At 40.3% G+C, this 16084-nt stretch overlaps 2 protein-coding genes across 2 annotated transcripts in view; one reads left to right on the forward strand and one right to left on the reverse strand.

The window, feature by feature from the left end:
• Positions 1-468: 468 nt before the first annotated feature.
• LOC137404160 (nuclear mitotic apparatus protein 1-like) lies at positions 469-6558 on the reverse strand. Its single transcript, XM_068090316.1, has 6 exons — positions 5883-6558; positions 3904-4098; positions 1576-1671; positions 1255-1350; positions 971-1066; positions 469-572 (listed from the first exon to the last, which is right to left on the reverse strand). Exons 1-6 carry the CDS (start codon positions 6556-6558, stop codon positions 469-471), a joined length of 1263 nt encoding a protein of 420 aa, XP_067946417.1.
• A 374-nt stretch (positions 6559-6932) lies between these two features.
• The window catches only part of LOC137403553 (uncharacterized), a 411606-nt gene continuing 402454 nt past the window's right edge, over positions 6933-16084 (forward strand). Inside the window, exons 1-2 of the mRNA XM_068089505.1 lie at positions 6933-7502; positions 7681-15250. Of these exons, the coding sequence (XP_067945606.1) occupies positions 8641-14472 (5832 nt within the window). The 5' untranslated portion in view covers positions 6933-7502; positions 7681-8640 and the 3' untranslated portion in view covers positions 14473-15250. The remainder of the gene's footprint in view (positions 7503-7680; positions 15251-16084) is intronic.

Below are 16084 nucleotides of genomic sequence, written 5' to 3' on the forward strand. Positions count from 1 at the left end.
ATAATAATACCCCAAACTTTATTCTATGATGAATTATTAGTCTTGTTCATCAATTCGACATCATATCTGCCCCATATAGCAAAGTTATAAATTTGAAAAGAATGTATTCAGTTATATATTGTAATTGTTTAAGAAAGTCTAACAGTGCAATATTTACAGATGAAGAGACAAAGTTGAAAGAATAAGTATGCTTAATCAATAATAATAAAATACAAGCATGGCGAATCACAGTACAGAAAAAAACATCATGTGATCACTTTGATGATGCATGTCTAGTGGGGCTCTTGTGTGTCCTTATATACTATAAGCCTGCCCTCTGGCTTGAGGGCTGGCTGGTCATTTCTCTTCCAGCTCGAATTTAGCCGGTTCGGATCGAGTCGTCTTATCGGTTTGGTAGGGCCAAGTTGTAGTTCACCCGGGACCTTTAGTGTCTGTCTGGACTGATCATCAGTTGCGGTTGTCACACTATTAACTTTCTGGGTCGTGCCATTGATTGCCTATGAAATTCGTATCACCTGGAGTCTGTAGGTACGCAGCGAATTGTTCCAAGCTCCGCTGAGTAGCAGCCAAATCTGAATAAACAGAAAACCCTCATTATACTTATTATATAAAAAAGGGTTGCTTTTACTAATGAGCAGGAATATATCAATGACAAACCTCTATCAACATGCTAAAGGCAGTCTAAAAGTCAAACTGCCGCCATTTTGATATAACACCATGAACTTATGCAGTAAATTCTCACATATTATGTAACTCAAGCAGCATCAACATATCTACATAAATTTACCAGGAGTGAGCCATGATTGATCATCAATAGCCTTATAGAATCAGACCATCAGAGCAATACAACAGCTAGTATAATATATACTAGTAGGTATTTTATAGGTTACTAGCATTGGGTAATACTAGATACTCAAGATATAAGGTGGAGAGTAAATAGTCTTATAGGGTTTATATGAAATAAAAGTACCCGCTCTTTGCTGTCTAGCCTCTTCCCTTACTAACGACGACATCCTCTGGCTGTCCTCCTGTAGCATAGTTACTTGCTGTCTAGCTTGACCCAATGCTATAAAAGTGAGCATGAAAAACTGTCTGTTACATGTGCGACACTGTTACTGCTTATATTTGTGCTTGGATGTAAATAGATCTGCCTACTCTGACTCTGATCTGCATTGTTAGTTACAGAAGCAACAGACTTCTCTCCCTCAGTACTATACTAACAATGGACTATTGAAACAATAACATATAAGTTACCTTCTCCTTGCTGCTGAGTATGTCTCTGTAGAGCTGAGTATTTTTGGTTGCTTTCTATTTGCAGTGTTGTAATTCGTTGTCTAGCGTCATCCAAAGCTGCAACAGAGTGAAAAAAAAACTTGCTGATAGATGTGCAACATTTTCATTGCTCACACCTGACAATCCCAGCAGACAATGAAGATATTGGTAGGTATAAGTACCTTTGCACATTTACCTGCTAACAAAGCATTCATATGCATTGTTAATTACAGAAGTAACTGACTTCTCTCCCTCAGTGCTATACTAACAATGGACTAATGAAACAATAAAATAGGAAGTTACCTTCTGCCTGCTGCTGAGTATGTTTTTGTAGGGCAGTGAATTTCTGGTCACTTTCTATTTGCAGGGTTGTAATTTGTTGTCTAGCGTCATCCAAAGCTGCAGCAGAGTGAAAAAAAAACTTGCTGATAGATATTCAACACTTTCATTGCTCACATTTGACATTTACCAAAGATACTGAATACATTGATGAGTAGATGTACCTTAGCACATTTACATGCTAACAAGGCTTTCATATGCATTGTTAATTACAGAAGGAACTGAATGACTGGGCATAAAGGCAGGAATGTAAATGGTAGCACAGAGAATGAGGGGTGTAAAAGCATGGAAATATGTAGAAGCAGAGGCAGTGAGTGGGTCACAGAGGCAAGTGCCTAGAGGCAAAGGCAAGTGCCTAGAGGAAGAAGCAAGCTGGCCTGGCAGGCGTGGGTGTATGGTGCCTTACAGTGCCTCGCGTTGCGCGCTCACAACTCGAGTAGTACAACTCGAGTTGTGAACACGCAACGCGACTTTTTAAAAGTAAGGTACAATATATCGGTATTACGGTAGCATAACCGTAGATTTAGTTATATTAACAATGGTACATCAATAGGCACCCGTTAGCTAATAGAAATTAAACTGTATGTACTGTAAAACTAGAGCTAATAGCGAATTATACTAAGCCGAGTTTGCAACTCGAGTTGTACAACTCGAGTTGCACAACTCGAGTTATATTTACCAACTCGAGTTTGTAAAAATAACTCGAGTTGTACAACTCGAGTTACACAACTCGAGTTCATCAAAAATCCAGGCCGAGTTCTTTTAACAGCAACTCGAGTTCAACAACTCGGCTTGAGAACATCTCATCATTTCATTTTCTCTAGCTATATTATCTATATATGGAATTTATTTTGGTGCATCATTAAACGCTGTTGAAATAATTTCTATGTTCATTTTCGGTGTTCATTCAGTTTTTTTGTCAGGTTCTAGAGAGATAACTCTGTTTTCCTTTGAAAAAGAAGTAGCCTACCTCCCACATATATTGTTTTTTATTTTGCTTTTTACATTCTACAATTGTTTTTGTCTCGTTATAGTTATAGAAATAAATAAACGCAAATATTGCCAATATATATATATATATATATATATATATATATATATATATATATATATATATGTATATATGTCTATATATTTAAACTATTATTATTAAATTTCTGTAAATGTTCTGTCAAAGAGACACCCCAATTACTCACTTTGCTTTTTTACAAACCCGCGTTAGTTTTGCGTATAGCACAACTCGAGTTAATCATAAACCCAGAGTTGTACAATTCGGCAACTCGAGTTGGACAACACGGCAACTTGAGTTGGACAACACGGCAACTTGAGTTGTACAACTCGAGTTGTACAACTCGAGTTGTGAACGCGCAACGCGAGGCACTGTAAGGCGCCATAGTGGGTGGTCGAGCTCAGTCTTGAGCTGTTCTATAAATATACTCTATGTACATTATATATAGTAGCGTAGAGGCTGGCGATCTTGCACACAAGTAGGCAGGCAGATTATGTGGAGTGCGATAGAGTCGTGTACTCAGCAGTTAAATTGGGCAATCGGAATTTACTTGAAATCAAAAGCGCATGAGCTTCATGGACTCGCGCAAGCTTGTGACAGGTTGGCTGGCTGACTTCCAAGCATGTGGGGCAAACAGGCTGTTAGATGCTTTTCGTAGGAGCCGAGGCCCGCATACTACTAATAATAGCTTGACTGCTCAGCTAGCTGAACGCTGCAAGTTTGATCGAGCTTTTTGCAAGGCGAAACTTCCGTGAACATGCGGATCTATGCATTCCGGCAGGCTGGTTGCTTGATGAAGTTTTAATAAACTCACTCTAATTCAAAAGTAAGCTTATTTCCCTGGCTGAATAGCGACTGGCCACTAGATGCATTGAAGCAGCACTTAGTGTGTTACACGCATAAGCCATCCGCGATTCCTTAGGAAAAATTTTATTCTTTTAAAAGTTATAAAACTTTGTAGTTATTGCCAGCCAAGCCACACAAAAATAAATTTTGATGTTTTTTATAAAAATTCCTCCAAGAACTAGCAAATATTAAATTCCTCAAGTCCTCTGAGCAGCACCAGCAAATATCAATTTCATCAAAAATACAACATCACCCTAGCTGTTCCTAATACACCTGCCACAGAAGAGATAACACATATTGTCTCATAGTAAATAAGTGCAATGTTTCATATCTAAACACCAGCTTGAAGGAATGACTCACTAGTCTATCACCACTGACCTCTCTCCCTCAGTACTATACTAATAATTGACTAATAAGACATTCACATAGGAAATTACCTCCTGCCTGCTGTTCAGTTTTTTCCTGTAGAGAAGAGACTTTCTGCTGGTTATCTCTCTGTAGAGCTGAGACTTTCTGCTCGCTATCTCTCCGTAGAGCGGAAAGTTTCTGGTCGCTTTCTCTCTGTAGATCGGAAAGTTTCTGGTCATGTCTCTCTTGCAGTGTTTTTATCTGTTGCTTAGCGTCATCCAATGCTACAATATAATAAAAAAGAACATGTGGATAGTGCATAGAGCCATAGAGACACAGGCGATTCCAGAAGTGTAAAGGCGGAGGGGTGTAGAAGCAAAGGGGTGTATAGAAAGAGGGGTGCAGAGGCAGGCACAGAGGCAGGAGCTTGCGAGCAGAGGCAGGCTGGCCTGACAGATATGCTCAGCAGAATTCAGACTCAAGCTGCAAGCGTAAAGAATTGTCTTGATCAGCCCGGCTATATGGCCGGCAGATATTTATGCAGGCTGGCTGACACAGGCAGCTGGTTGACAGACAGACTCCATATTAGTGCGATAAAATCAAACACTCGCCACAAAAACAAGCAATGGTGGTCGACTTAGAGGCGAAACGTGCGATCATTGTGGATTTGGCAGCATAGCTTGAGATCATTTTTTGACTCAGTGAAAGTGAGCAGGCTTGCTTGCAGACAGGGCAATCAATTCGTCTATTTAATGACCAGAACATATAACCATTGTTTACTAGGAGGCAAAAGCCAGAAACCGTTGTCAGCTCCGCAGCGACACAGATGACCGTGATTGACTCTGCCAATCGGGCAGGCAAACTGGGTGGCAGACAAGCACGGTCAAGCAAGTGGTGGACACGGTAAGATAGACACATAAAAAGCAGGTGCCAGCAGATGTGGCTGGTAAGCAGGCAGAAGGCTGGCAGGCAGGTTGCTAATGTTTGCCGCTTGTTTTAAGAGATGAGAGTTGCAATAGTAGTAGCGGTCGAGCTGCTACTACTATTAAGATAAAATATTAAAGATAAGTGTAGATCGAATAAAATCTAAGAAGAAAATGAAGCTCATTTCACGTCTACCAGTCTTAAGGTGTCAAGCCTCTGGTAAAACTAATCTTGCTGTTTGATAAGGAATTCTCTAAGCAGTACCAGTAAATATGAAACTCTAACAGAACTCAGCACCATAGTAGCTGGTCCTGTTAGCATCTGCCATAGAAAATGGAAGCACACATTATCTTAGAGTTTGTAAAATAAGAAAAAGTTAACCTAATTTTAATATTTATATCAAATATTAGTATTGTTATAGATTTAAAGCCTGAATATTAAAGCAAGAGGCTGCTACAATATGTACTTTAGTATGTCATTCAGTTTACTACTAAACATGACAAAGGATAGAGTCATGTTATGTTAGGAACAATTAAAACGCTGTGGATAATCTACAGCAGTGTAAAATATAGTTGTAATACTTTCTACTTTCCATCAAAAACTGCTGCATAGAAGATTAGCTATTCATAAAAAGGAGTGTAATGTTTAACCTTTAACCTCAGCTTGAAGGAATGACTCACTAGTCTACCACTACATACAATAATCATAGTATCATTACTATTGTGTTAAATTCTTCACAACTCAGACATTTCAAAATACAGAAATATTAACAGACAGAATAGTGTGGAACACGAGAGCCAAGCTACTGAGTCTGCTACAAGGAGTTGATATTTAAAGGGCTGCTAACATCACTTCAATCCTACCAGTTTTGAATATTAATATTAATTTAAATACTCAGACTATAAACTGTTCAGCTGGAGGCTGGAGACAAGCAGCACTCTGTCTATGCAAGACTCAGTGAGTTTACAGGAAAATAGAGATGCAATTATCCAGGGTGTGTCCCAGGATTCAACAGTAAATGTATACAATGAATGAATTACTAGCATTTAGTTTAGATTTTCAGTAGAAAGTTGCTGAGACTGAAGAGTTTAGCAGTAGAACAGTTCAAGTGAGTAGCTGGTATCACACTGTATAACAATCCTACCTTCTAATACTGACTTCAGCTGCCATCTCTTTAACAGCTCTGATGATTCCTTCTTTCCCATAAACTCAGCATCCTCCAATGGAGTCCTTTTGTCACTATTCTTTATGTTGAGGAGTGAAGAGGCAGTCACTAGAGACACGGATCCTAACATGACCTTCAGAGCAGTTGTCTCTCCACTGTATGCTGCATAGTGTAGTGGAGTGTCGAGGTTGTTACTCTGTATGTTTAATAGGGAGTCTCTCTGTAGTGAGGAGAAGTTGTAGAGGAGGGACTCTAGACACTTGCTCCTTCCACTGTATGCAGCCAGTGCTATAGCTGTGTTACCCTGTACAGTCTTCTCAGATACAAACTCGTACTTCCTCTCATCACTCACTGTGTCTATCAGCAACTCTACACACTCACTGTTGTCTCCCCTCCTTACAGCAAGGTGTAGTGCTGTCCATCCATCCTTCTGCTTCATGCAGAGCAACTCGTCTGCTGTTCTTCTGATTGGTGAGAGAAGCAGACGACAGATTTCTGTGTGGCCTGCAGCTAACATAACAGCTGTATATGAGTCATGCTTGATAGTAATCAATAACCTCAGTAGCTCAGCTGGTTGGACTGTCTCTAAGGCTGCCCTCAAAGCACTAATCTCCATCTTTCTCTCTCTAACATAACTCTTCAACAGTCCTTCCATGTTTAACTGTAACATATGTACTGCACTCTATTAGCTGCTGCATACAATAAAATATGATAGAGAAATGAGTACAATGTGACTCAACTGCAGAGTTGGAAAGCTGCCAACAATAACAGAGAGGCTGCAGCTGAACCCTGGATATTTACAGAGTATAAAAATAAGTCCAGGGATGTCAGACTCTGGCAGAGCTGAGAAACATGAAATATCTGCAGTAGGAAGTATTTGCAGGTCTGATTATGACTGAGGAATGAGACCAGAGCCTCCTGACCTTAACTTAACCTCACTACATGACAGACTCTATGAGTCTCCTCAGGGTAGAGAGTGATAGTCTCAAGAGGTCAGAGTAATATTATAATCACACTGACTGTAGCGGATTCCACTGAAATTTTGCAACAGCTGAAACTGTTGTGCTGTGTACAATCATACCTGTTTACTTTACAAGCATGCAATCACGCTTCCACCTAATACCTATCATACGCATCACACTATCAACTTATTTTCATTACGAAATGTTATTGGCAGCAAGGTGCAAAGTACAAATATCGCTATAATCACATCATCATAAACAATTCTAAGCACAGCGCAGTTGACCACAGAATATGATTCAGGCAGTGTTTTGTCAGCATTTGCAAAATAGAAAAGAATCGTTTGACGATGATTCCGCAGGAAGTTATCTGAACCTTCTGCTTGGAGATTGGCTGGGGTTGGTGGCCCAGGTTCGATAACCAATGAGACAAAACCCTTGTTTTTTGTTTTGTTTTTGTTTACTGAATTCTCCCTGAAGCTCTGGTAGATGGTAAGCTCTCCTGGTCAGTAGGCATCAATATCTTCAGCTGATCACCAGCATTTTATTTCACTCTTACATATATTGAGTGGTTACATTTAATTAAATTAGTCTACTCACCAACAACTATTTACTCAGTGCAAGCCAAGGAGAACAAAAGGTTCGTTTTATTTTGTTTATCAATGGATTATGTCTCATCTTGTCACTGCTTTTGGGAAAATTGTTGAGATCTGATTTTTGCTGCTATAATCTTTGCTTACTTCAATTATCATTTATGTCTCAATTTATATTCTAGCATCATGATTTGTGCTTTATACATGTTAACCATTTTCTTATAGACTTCACGTTGCTGACTCTAATAGGAAAATACAATATAGAAACAGCATCAATCAACAAACAAATCAAGCTGCTTCTTATTGTTATATATTGGATAGCATCAGTAAAGTTCCACGCTCTCCAATTAAGCTTGCAGGGTGTCTAGCAGACCCAAACTGCTATAGTGAAGTCTTTTCTGCATCAACGGAGAGCTTCATCAGGTTTCTACTCTGGGCATCGACCTAGCATTCGAGAGTTCTACTAAAAACTCTGCAAATCACAAGAGTTAACAAAAGTTAACCAGTTCTCAAGTCAGTGGGAGGCTATATGCCGCCACCAGCGACCAATTTCTGACTTTGTCAGCGACCCGGTCAACTCTTCAATAGGCTATTTTCTGAGACATTCAGCGACCCAGCCACACCGTGAACATCAGCCATATCTGGACAATCACACTAACATTGTCACCTCTAGGAGTTATCAACTCAACCTCCACATAAATACTGGCGACTCTACGACTACATCTACATCTGATCTACCAGCAGCTCAACAGATTGATAAGTACTCTGTTCTACTTTCTTATCAGATATTTTGGCAAATATTGACATATTTTTGTCAACTATTATAAAGTTTTGTAGTTTTCACTCCAATAACTTAGCCACATTGTAAACTGGTCAGGACTCTACCACTTATCAGAGCTTCAAAATTATATAAATTCCAGGGTGTCACATTGGTCACAGGTAACTCATTACACACAGGTCGTTCTTTTGCATGTTATTCTGGATTCGTTCTTGAGCATCGTTGTCCTGCGGCCCTTTCTGCACCTTAAATCGAGTATATATCTATGAAAAACTGCCTATATAAACAAATTTCTTGGTCTACTACACTTGTTTGGCATTGTTTAATTAGCATCCATTTTCATTCCTAATAATTACCATAAAACCATCATTCATTTAGTGAAGTAAACCATATAAGGCTTAGCTACAATGGCAGCAAATGTCAGTCTAATAGACTTGAGTGTAAATGAACTCTCAGCTGTTTTAGAAAAACCATTAGGTCAAACACAAACTGCCACACCATCTGAATCTGTTAGCTCTGTTAAAACTGCTACAACTAGACCTAAGCGAGATTGTAAACCATCTCAGATTGCAATTGAAAGTCAAAAAAACCAACTTGCCTTCTCACTTCTCGCTGCAATTAAAAAGGAATTAAAAAGCATCGATCATATTTCTAAACAGTTTCATGCTAATACTTCCCTTGAGGTCCTTGATGAATGCATCGCTACTATTGAAGCAAAATCGGAAGCAGTAACGTCTGACTTTGCACGTCTTTCTCAGTTATCAAACAATAAAGTTGAGAAGAAAATACAGCAATATTTTGAGTATTTTGTTGGTGAAGCCGGTTCAGCTGTTCAAAAGCTTACGGCAGCACGGAAAATTCTGGAACAAGAGAAGGTGCAGAGCGAGCTTGAGAAAGAAATGTCTGCGCTGGAGGATTTCATTGAAGAACGCAACCGACAGAAGCAGCTAAATGGAAATGTTGTACAGACTGAAAATCAAGCAGACGTACTACAGATCACAGAAACACCACAGAAGGAGGGCCGGGACACAACTCCCGTACATGGATGTGAGCCTATCCAATCAACCCCATTAGATGCATTACAAAAGTCAGAATATATGGGATCACCTGTCATTAAGACTCAAGCTATCAACTTCGAAGCATACGAGACACCTCAGAAAAACAGATGCACAGAAAACATAGAACAATGTGTTAAGGAGCATGGAGCTACACCACCACTACATCAACAGGAACTAAATGACAGTATCACGCAACTTGCTCAGAACATCGCTATGGGAATCAGAAAGACAAAAAAGACAGAGATTGAACCAAGCATCTTCACTGGCAACCCCATCGAATTTGATGATTGGGTTTGCGATTTCGATAGCTACTTGGACTCAATGGGGGTTGAACACGGAGGAGAAAAAATCCGGTTTCTTAAAAAGTATGTTGACGGACCAGCGAAGGAAGCCATTAACGGGCTTTTCTTAGTAAGAACAGATGGAAGCTACAATGAGGCAAGAGAGAAGCTAAAATCAAGGTTTGGAAATAAATTAAATATTGCGCGCCACATGAGACAGAAGCTTGACAATTGGCCAAGGATTCTAAGCGGCGATGTGCGAGGGCTGCAAAAGTATGCAGATTATTTGGAAAACTGCAGAAGCAGCATGTCTTCAGTCTCTGGACTGAGAATATTAGAAGATCCCCAAGTGAACGAAAAGCTCTCTGCTGTACTTCCTGATTGGGTGCGTCGTAAATGGGCATCCAAGGTCTATAAGATACAGAAAAGTACTGACAGGTATCCAAGATTTGAGGAATTTACATATTTCTTGAATGAAGTAGCCGAGATGCAGGCAATCCCACTTCTTCAGAACCAGCGTCCTAGACAAGGAGATACAACAACAAACAGAAATGAAGCCAACCAACACACCAACCAACGGCAAAAACAACAACACTCCCAAATCAAATCTTTCGCAACCAACCATGCTCAACAAGATAAACCAGTCTGTCTATTTTGTAAAAAAGATCACCAAGCAAGTGAATGCTTTCAACTGTCGGAATTACCGTATGAAAAAAGGATAAAATTCATTAAGAATCACATACTTTGTTATCGGTTTGTTAAACCTGGACATGGATCTTCTTCCTGCCCCAACACAATGAAACTGAAATGTAATAAATGCCACAAGTCAGGACACTCAACAGCTCTTCACAAAAGAAGAGAGGACTGGGATGAGGAATTCAAGCAAAATACCAGAAATCAAACCAGACAACCAATGCATACCCAACAAAAGACTCATGACTACCAGGCTGAAACTGAAAGGGAGGAACAGCCGCCTTCTCAAGCAACATTAACACAGACAAATGATTCTTCAACTAGCAAGGAACAACAAGCCAGTTGCAATAGAAATACTATGCTCTCTTCCAAGAAAACGTTGTTCAATATGGGAATGCCGGTGTATGTCTCAACGGCTGAGGATCCAACCAAGGAAGTTCTCGTCTATGCTTTCTTTGACTCAGCATCTGATCATTCATACATCACATCTGATATAGCAGGAAGGATTAAACCAAAGACTATCAAAACTGAATCACTCGACATGGAAACAATGGCGGGTGGAACAAAACATGATGTCAGAGAATTTGGCAACCTCATCATTAAGGGATTCTTTTCAGGCGAAGCGCGCCTGGACTCAGCCTACGAATGGCCATCCATTCCGAATTCAACTGGTGAATTTGCCAACACTCTCAATGTTATGGACTACACACACCTGGCAGCTCTTGCTAAATCCCTGCCACCACCGATGGACATTCCAATTGGTCTGCTTGTGGGCGCTAACTGCTCTACTGTGCACTACCCTCTAGAAGGAATAAAAGGGGAAGACCACCAACCTTTCGCAGTAAGGACAAAACTAGGATGGATGGTGTTCGGAGTCGAAGCAAAACAACACAATCAGGTGAGTTGCTACAGAACATCCGTGGAGGAAGATGCTGAGGAAGAAAGGATGTCTCAAGAAGACATTAAATTTCTAGATATTATGCTCAGCCAGACCACAGTCACAAAAGGGGGTTCATATCAGATGCCTCTACCATTTAAGTCTCGACCGATTCTACCAGATAATTTCAGACAAGCACAGAAACGACAAGAGGCGTTGATTAGACGCTTTGAAAAGGAGACGGGTTTGAAGGAAGACTATACTAGTTTCATGCAGGAATTGATCGACCTGGATATGGCAGAAGAGGTGGATGAGATGAAGCCTACAAAGAACGGGGAGGTGTGGTACATCCCACATTTTGCTGTCACCCATCCACAGAAAAAGAAACTACGGGTTGTATTTGACTGCAAGGCGCAATACCAGGGAATTTCCTTGAACGATACGCTGCTACAGGGACCAGACAACATGAACTCCCTACTTGGTATATTATGCCGCTTTCGAAGAGAGTCGATAGCAGTCAGTTGTGACATCCAAAAGATGTTTTACAACTTTTTAGTTGAGCCCAAAGACAGAGATTTTTTGCGATATCTTTGGAGTGACAACACAGAGAAACTCAAAACATATCGAATGAAGGTTCATTTGTTTGGTGCCAAGTCATCTCCAGCAGTAGCGACATTCGGGCTTCGACAAATAGCTCATGACAACAAAGCTCTGTCTCCAAAAGCAGCTCACTTCATCTGTAGAGACTTTTATGTTGATGATGGTCTTACCAGTGTGAGCAGTGAAGAAGAAGCGATTGAACTAATCACCAGAGCTAGACAAATTTGCGAAAAAGGTAATCTTCGGCTACACAAGTTCATTTCCAACAGTTCTGCTATTCTCACGGCCTTGCCTGAGAGTGAGCGATCAGTTCAAAACACTGAGCTATTTGCCGGCAACCTTCCTGAACAAAGAACACTAGGATTGCAATGGTCCACCAGGAATGATGTTTTCAAATTCATCAACAATGTCAAAACCAAACCTGATACTAGACGCGGAATCTTATCGGTGGTCAGTCAACTCTATGATCCTCTAGGATTCATTGCTCCATTCACTTTGACGGGCAAGTTAATTTTGCAAAAGATCAACAAAGAAGATTCTGATTGGGATAAACCAGTGTCTGCTGACATCAGTCGAGAGTGGGAAAAATGGTTACAGAAGCTACCAGATATAGAATCAATCAGCATCCCAAGGTGCTACAAGCCAAAGGACTTTGGAGTTGTGTCCAAAAGACAATTGCATCATTTCTGCGATGCAAGTGACAATGGCATGGGTGCTTGTTCCTACCTACGCCAAGTAAATGAGCAAGGAGAAGTACATGTCAGCTTGGTATTAGCAAAATCAAAAGTGATTCCTTCAAAAGGTTTATACACCACACCTCGACTCGAGCTTATGTCAGCTGTTATGGCTACTCAATTGAGCATCACTCTAAGAAAGGAGCTTGACCTATCCATTGACCAGGAATATTTTTGGACTGACTCGATGATTACATTAGGTCGAATCAACAATGACGCAACCAAATTCACAACTTTTATTTCCAATCGACTAAAGATAATTCATGACAGAACTCAGAACAGCCAGTGGTTTCATATCTCTGGTGACCAGAATCCTGCTGACATAGCATCTCGAGGAAAACCATGTGATGAGTTAAAATCCACAATATGGTTTTCTGGACCGAATATTTTGGCTCACCCCGATCTCACACCAGTAGGACATCAGCAGGGCTCATCCGTGAACACAGAGGATCCTGAGTTGAGAAAAGTTAAAGGAATGATGACAAACCTGAACAAAAATATGACTGACAAGTTCACCAAATTCTCGACGTGGAATAAACTGTCACGCTCCGTGGCAATCCTCCAGAGCATATGCAAGTCCAAAACAGACAGGAGATGGATCATTCAACCTCTAACCCCAGCAAGCCTCCACAAAGCTAGAAACACAATCATATCTATGTTGCAGCAAAAGTACTTTGGACCAGAGCTGGTGGCAGTAAGAGGGGGTCTGCCTGTGCAGAGAAAAAGCCCACTCTGCAAGATGAATCCCATACTAGGTGAAGACGGACTATTACGTGTCGGTGGGAGGTTGAGCAGGTCCTCTGCTCTCAGCTATGGTGAAAGACACCCTGTTGTCCTGCCTCCCGATGCCCATGTGACAAATCTTGTTATCAGACATTACCATGACTTAACAAGACATCAAGGAAAGACCATTACTCAGGCCAGGCTAAGGTCGGCTGGATTCTGGATATCTGGAAGGATGGTGAAGTCCATCATCAACAAGTGCGTCATATGCAAGCGACTGAGAGGCAAGCCATCGGAACAGATTATGGCGGATTTACCGGACGTTAGAGTAGAACCCACATCTCCATTTACTAATGTTGGAATGGACTGTTTTGGACCATTTGTGGTCAAAGACAGAAGGACTGAGGTCAAGCGATGGGGCCTACTGCTGACATGTATGTACTCAAGAGCAGTACACGTGGAGATGCTTGACGATATGAGTACTGACTCACTCATTACAGCCTTACGAGCCTTTCTTTGTATACGAGGTGCCGTCAAAACCCTTTATTGCGACCAAGGAACCAACTTTGTCGGTGCTGCCAATGAATTGGCTAAACAGATAGAGAACTCATGCACTAGCTCTCCATTAGGAAGATACTTGCTGGATAATCAAATTGAGTTCAGGTTTAACTCGCCACATGCTAGTCATGCAGGAGGTGTTTGGGAGCGACAAATTAGGAGCATTAGAGCTGCTCTGGAAAGTCAGCTGAGCAGACACAGTGCCCGGCTCACAAGCACCGGGCTACGAGTAGCTTTTTACGAAGCCATGAACATTGTTAATTCAAGGCCTATTTCTGCAGAGGCTCTCAACGACCATGGCGTACAAGTCATCACCCCAAATCATCTGCTCACCTCAAAACCAGCTCATTGCACACCCTTGCCTGGAAAATTTGATTCGACAGAAGTATTTGGTCAAAAAATGTGGCGTAAGACTCAGCAAATGGCTGATGAGTTCTGGACGGCATGGAAAGATAGTTATTTACAACAAATTACTAAAAGGCAAAGGTGGGAGCGACCACAGGAAAATCTTAGAGCTGGGGATATTGTCTTGGTAAAGGAGGAAAATACACCTCGGTATGAATGGCCAACTGGTAAGATCATTGAAGTGACAGAGGGGGAAGATGGAAAAGTGAGAAGAGTGAGGGTACAAATGGCCACATCGATCCTTCACCTGAAGGGGTCAGTGCTGGAAAGGCCTATCCAGAAATTGATTCTTCTCCTCAAAGCAGAATAAAAAAAAAAGCACCAAACAAATGCACCATGACATCCTATAGTAGTCACAATCGCGTGTTATAATATCATATTGCTGCATATTCTTAGTTTTCCTATGAGTACAGGTACATGTCTGTTTACAATAAAAGTATAATAAAGCAAAAAAAGAGAAAGGTATTAAATAATCCTATTGTTTAATTTTAAGAAAATTAAGGTGGGAGTGTAGCGGATTCCACTGAAATTTTGCAACAGCTGAAACTGTTGTGCTGTGTACAATCATACCTGTTTACTTTACAAGCATGCAATCACGCTTCCACCTAATACCTATCATACGCATCACACTATCAACTTATTTTCATTACGAAATGTTATTGGCAGCAAGGTGCAAAGTACAAATATCGCTATAATCACATCATCATAAACAATTCTAAGCACAGCGCAGTTGACCACAGAATATGATTCAGGCAGTGTTTTGTCAGCATTTGCAAAATAGAAAAGAATCGTTTGACGATGATTCCGCAGGAAGTTATCTGAACCTTCTGCTTGGAGATTGGCTGGGGTTGGTGGCCCAGGTTCGATAACCAATGAGACAAAACCCTTGTTTTTTGTTTTGTTTTTGTTTACTGAATTCTCCCTGAAGCTCTGGTAGATGGTAAGCTCTCCTGGTCAGTAGGCATCAATATCTTCAGCTGATCACCAGCATTTTATTTCACTCTTACATATATTGAGTGGTTACATTTAATTAAATTAGTCTACTCACCAACAACTATTTACTCAGTGCAAGCCAAGGAGAACAAAAGGTTCGTTTTATTTTGTTTATCAATGGATTATGTCTCATCTTGTCACTGCTTTTGGGAAAATTGTTGAGATCTGATTTTTGCTGCTATAATCTTTGCTTACTTCAATTATCATTTATGTCTCAATTTATATTCTAGCATCATGATTTGTGCTTTATACATGTTAACCATTTTCTTATAGACTTCACGTTGCTGACTCTAATAGGAAAATACAATATAGAAACAGCATCAATCAACAAACAAATCAAGCTGCTTCTTATTGTTATATATTGGATAGCATCAGTAAAGTTCCACGCTCTCCAATTAAGCTTGCAGGGTGTCTAGCAGACCCAAACTGCTATACTGACTCAGTGTCTCTCCTCATCTACTCTATTATTCCCAGTAAGTACAATGTCATCAGATGCTAATATAATATGTAAGTTATACTTACCTGTTGCTATTCTGTTTGTCACCTGCTCTGACTACTACAGGCTTCTTTATAGCTTGTAGCTGGTTATAATAATGTTATCCGTCTCCTGATTGGCTGAGCTGAATAAGAGTTATTCAAACAGTGATTCATGATGAATTTATCAGATATTGAATAAAAGAACAGGAGCTGATTGTTACTGCAGCTTCATGATTGGCTGGTTATACAGCCTTGTAATTGGTTAGCTTCACTTTCTGTTTAGTATTTAAAGTAAAGTTTATCTGCTTAATTTCATATAATAAAATAACAAACATTATGTTACTTTTACTAGTAACAGAATAGCCTCGGTCACTATAAATATTCACATTGTGACCACTGGCAGTAATGTGACGAATAGCAATTTTTTTATAAAATAAACCTTTATACAATTC

This window comes from Watersipora subatra, chromosome 9 (genome assembly GCF_963576615.1).
Source record: "Watersipora subatra chromosome 9, tzWatSuba1.1, whole genome shotgun sequence".
NCBI lineage: Eukaryota > Metazoa > Bryozoa > Gymnolaemata > Cheilostomatida > Watersiporidae > Watersipora > Watersipora subatra.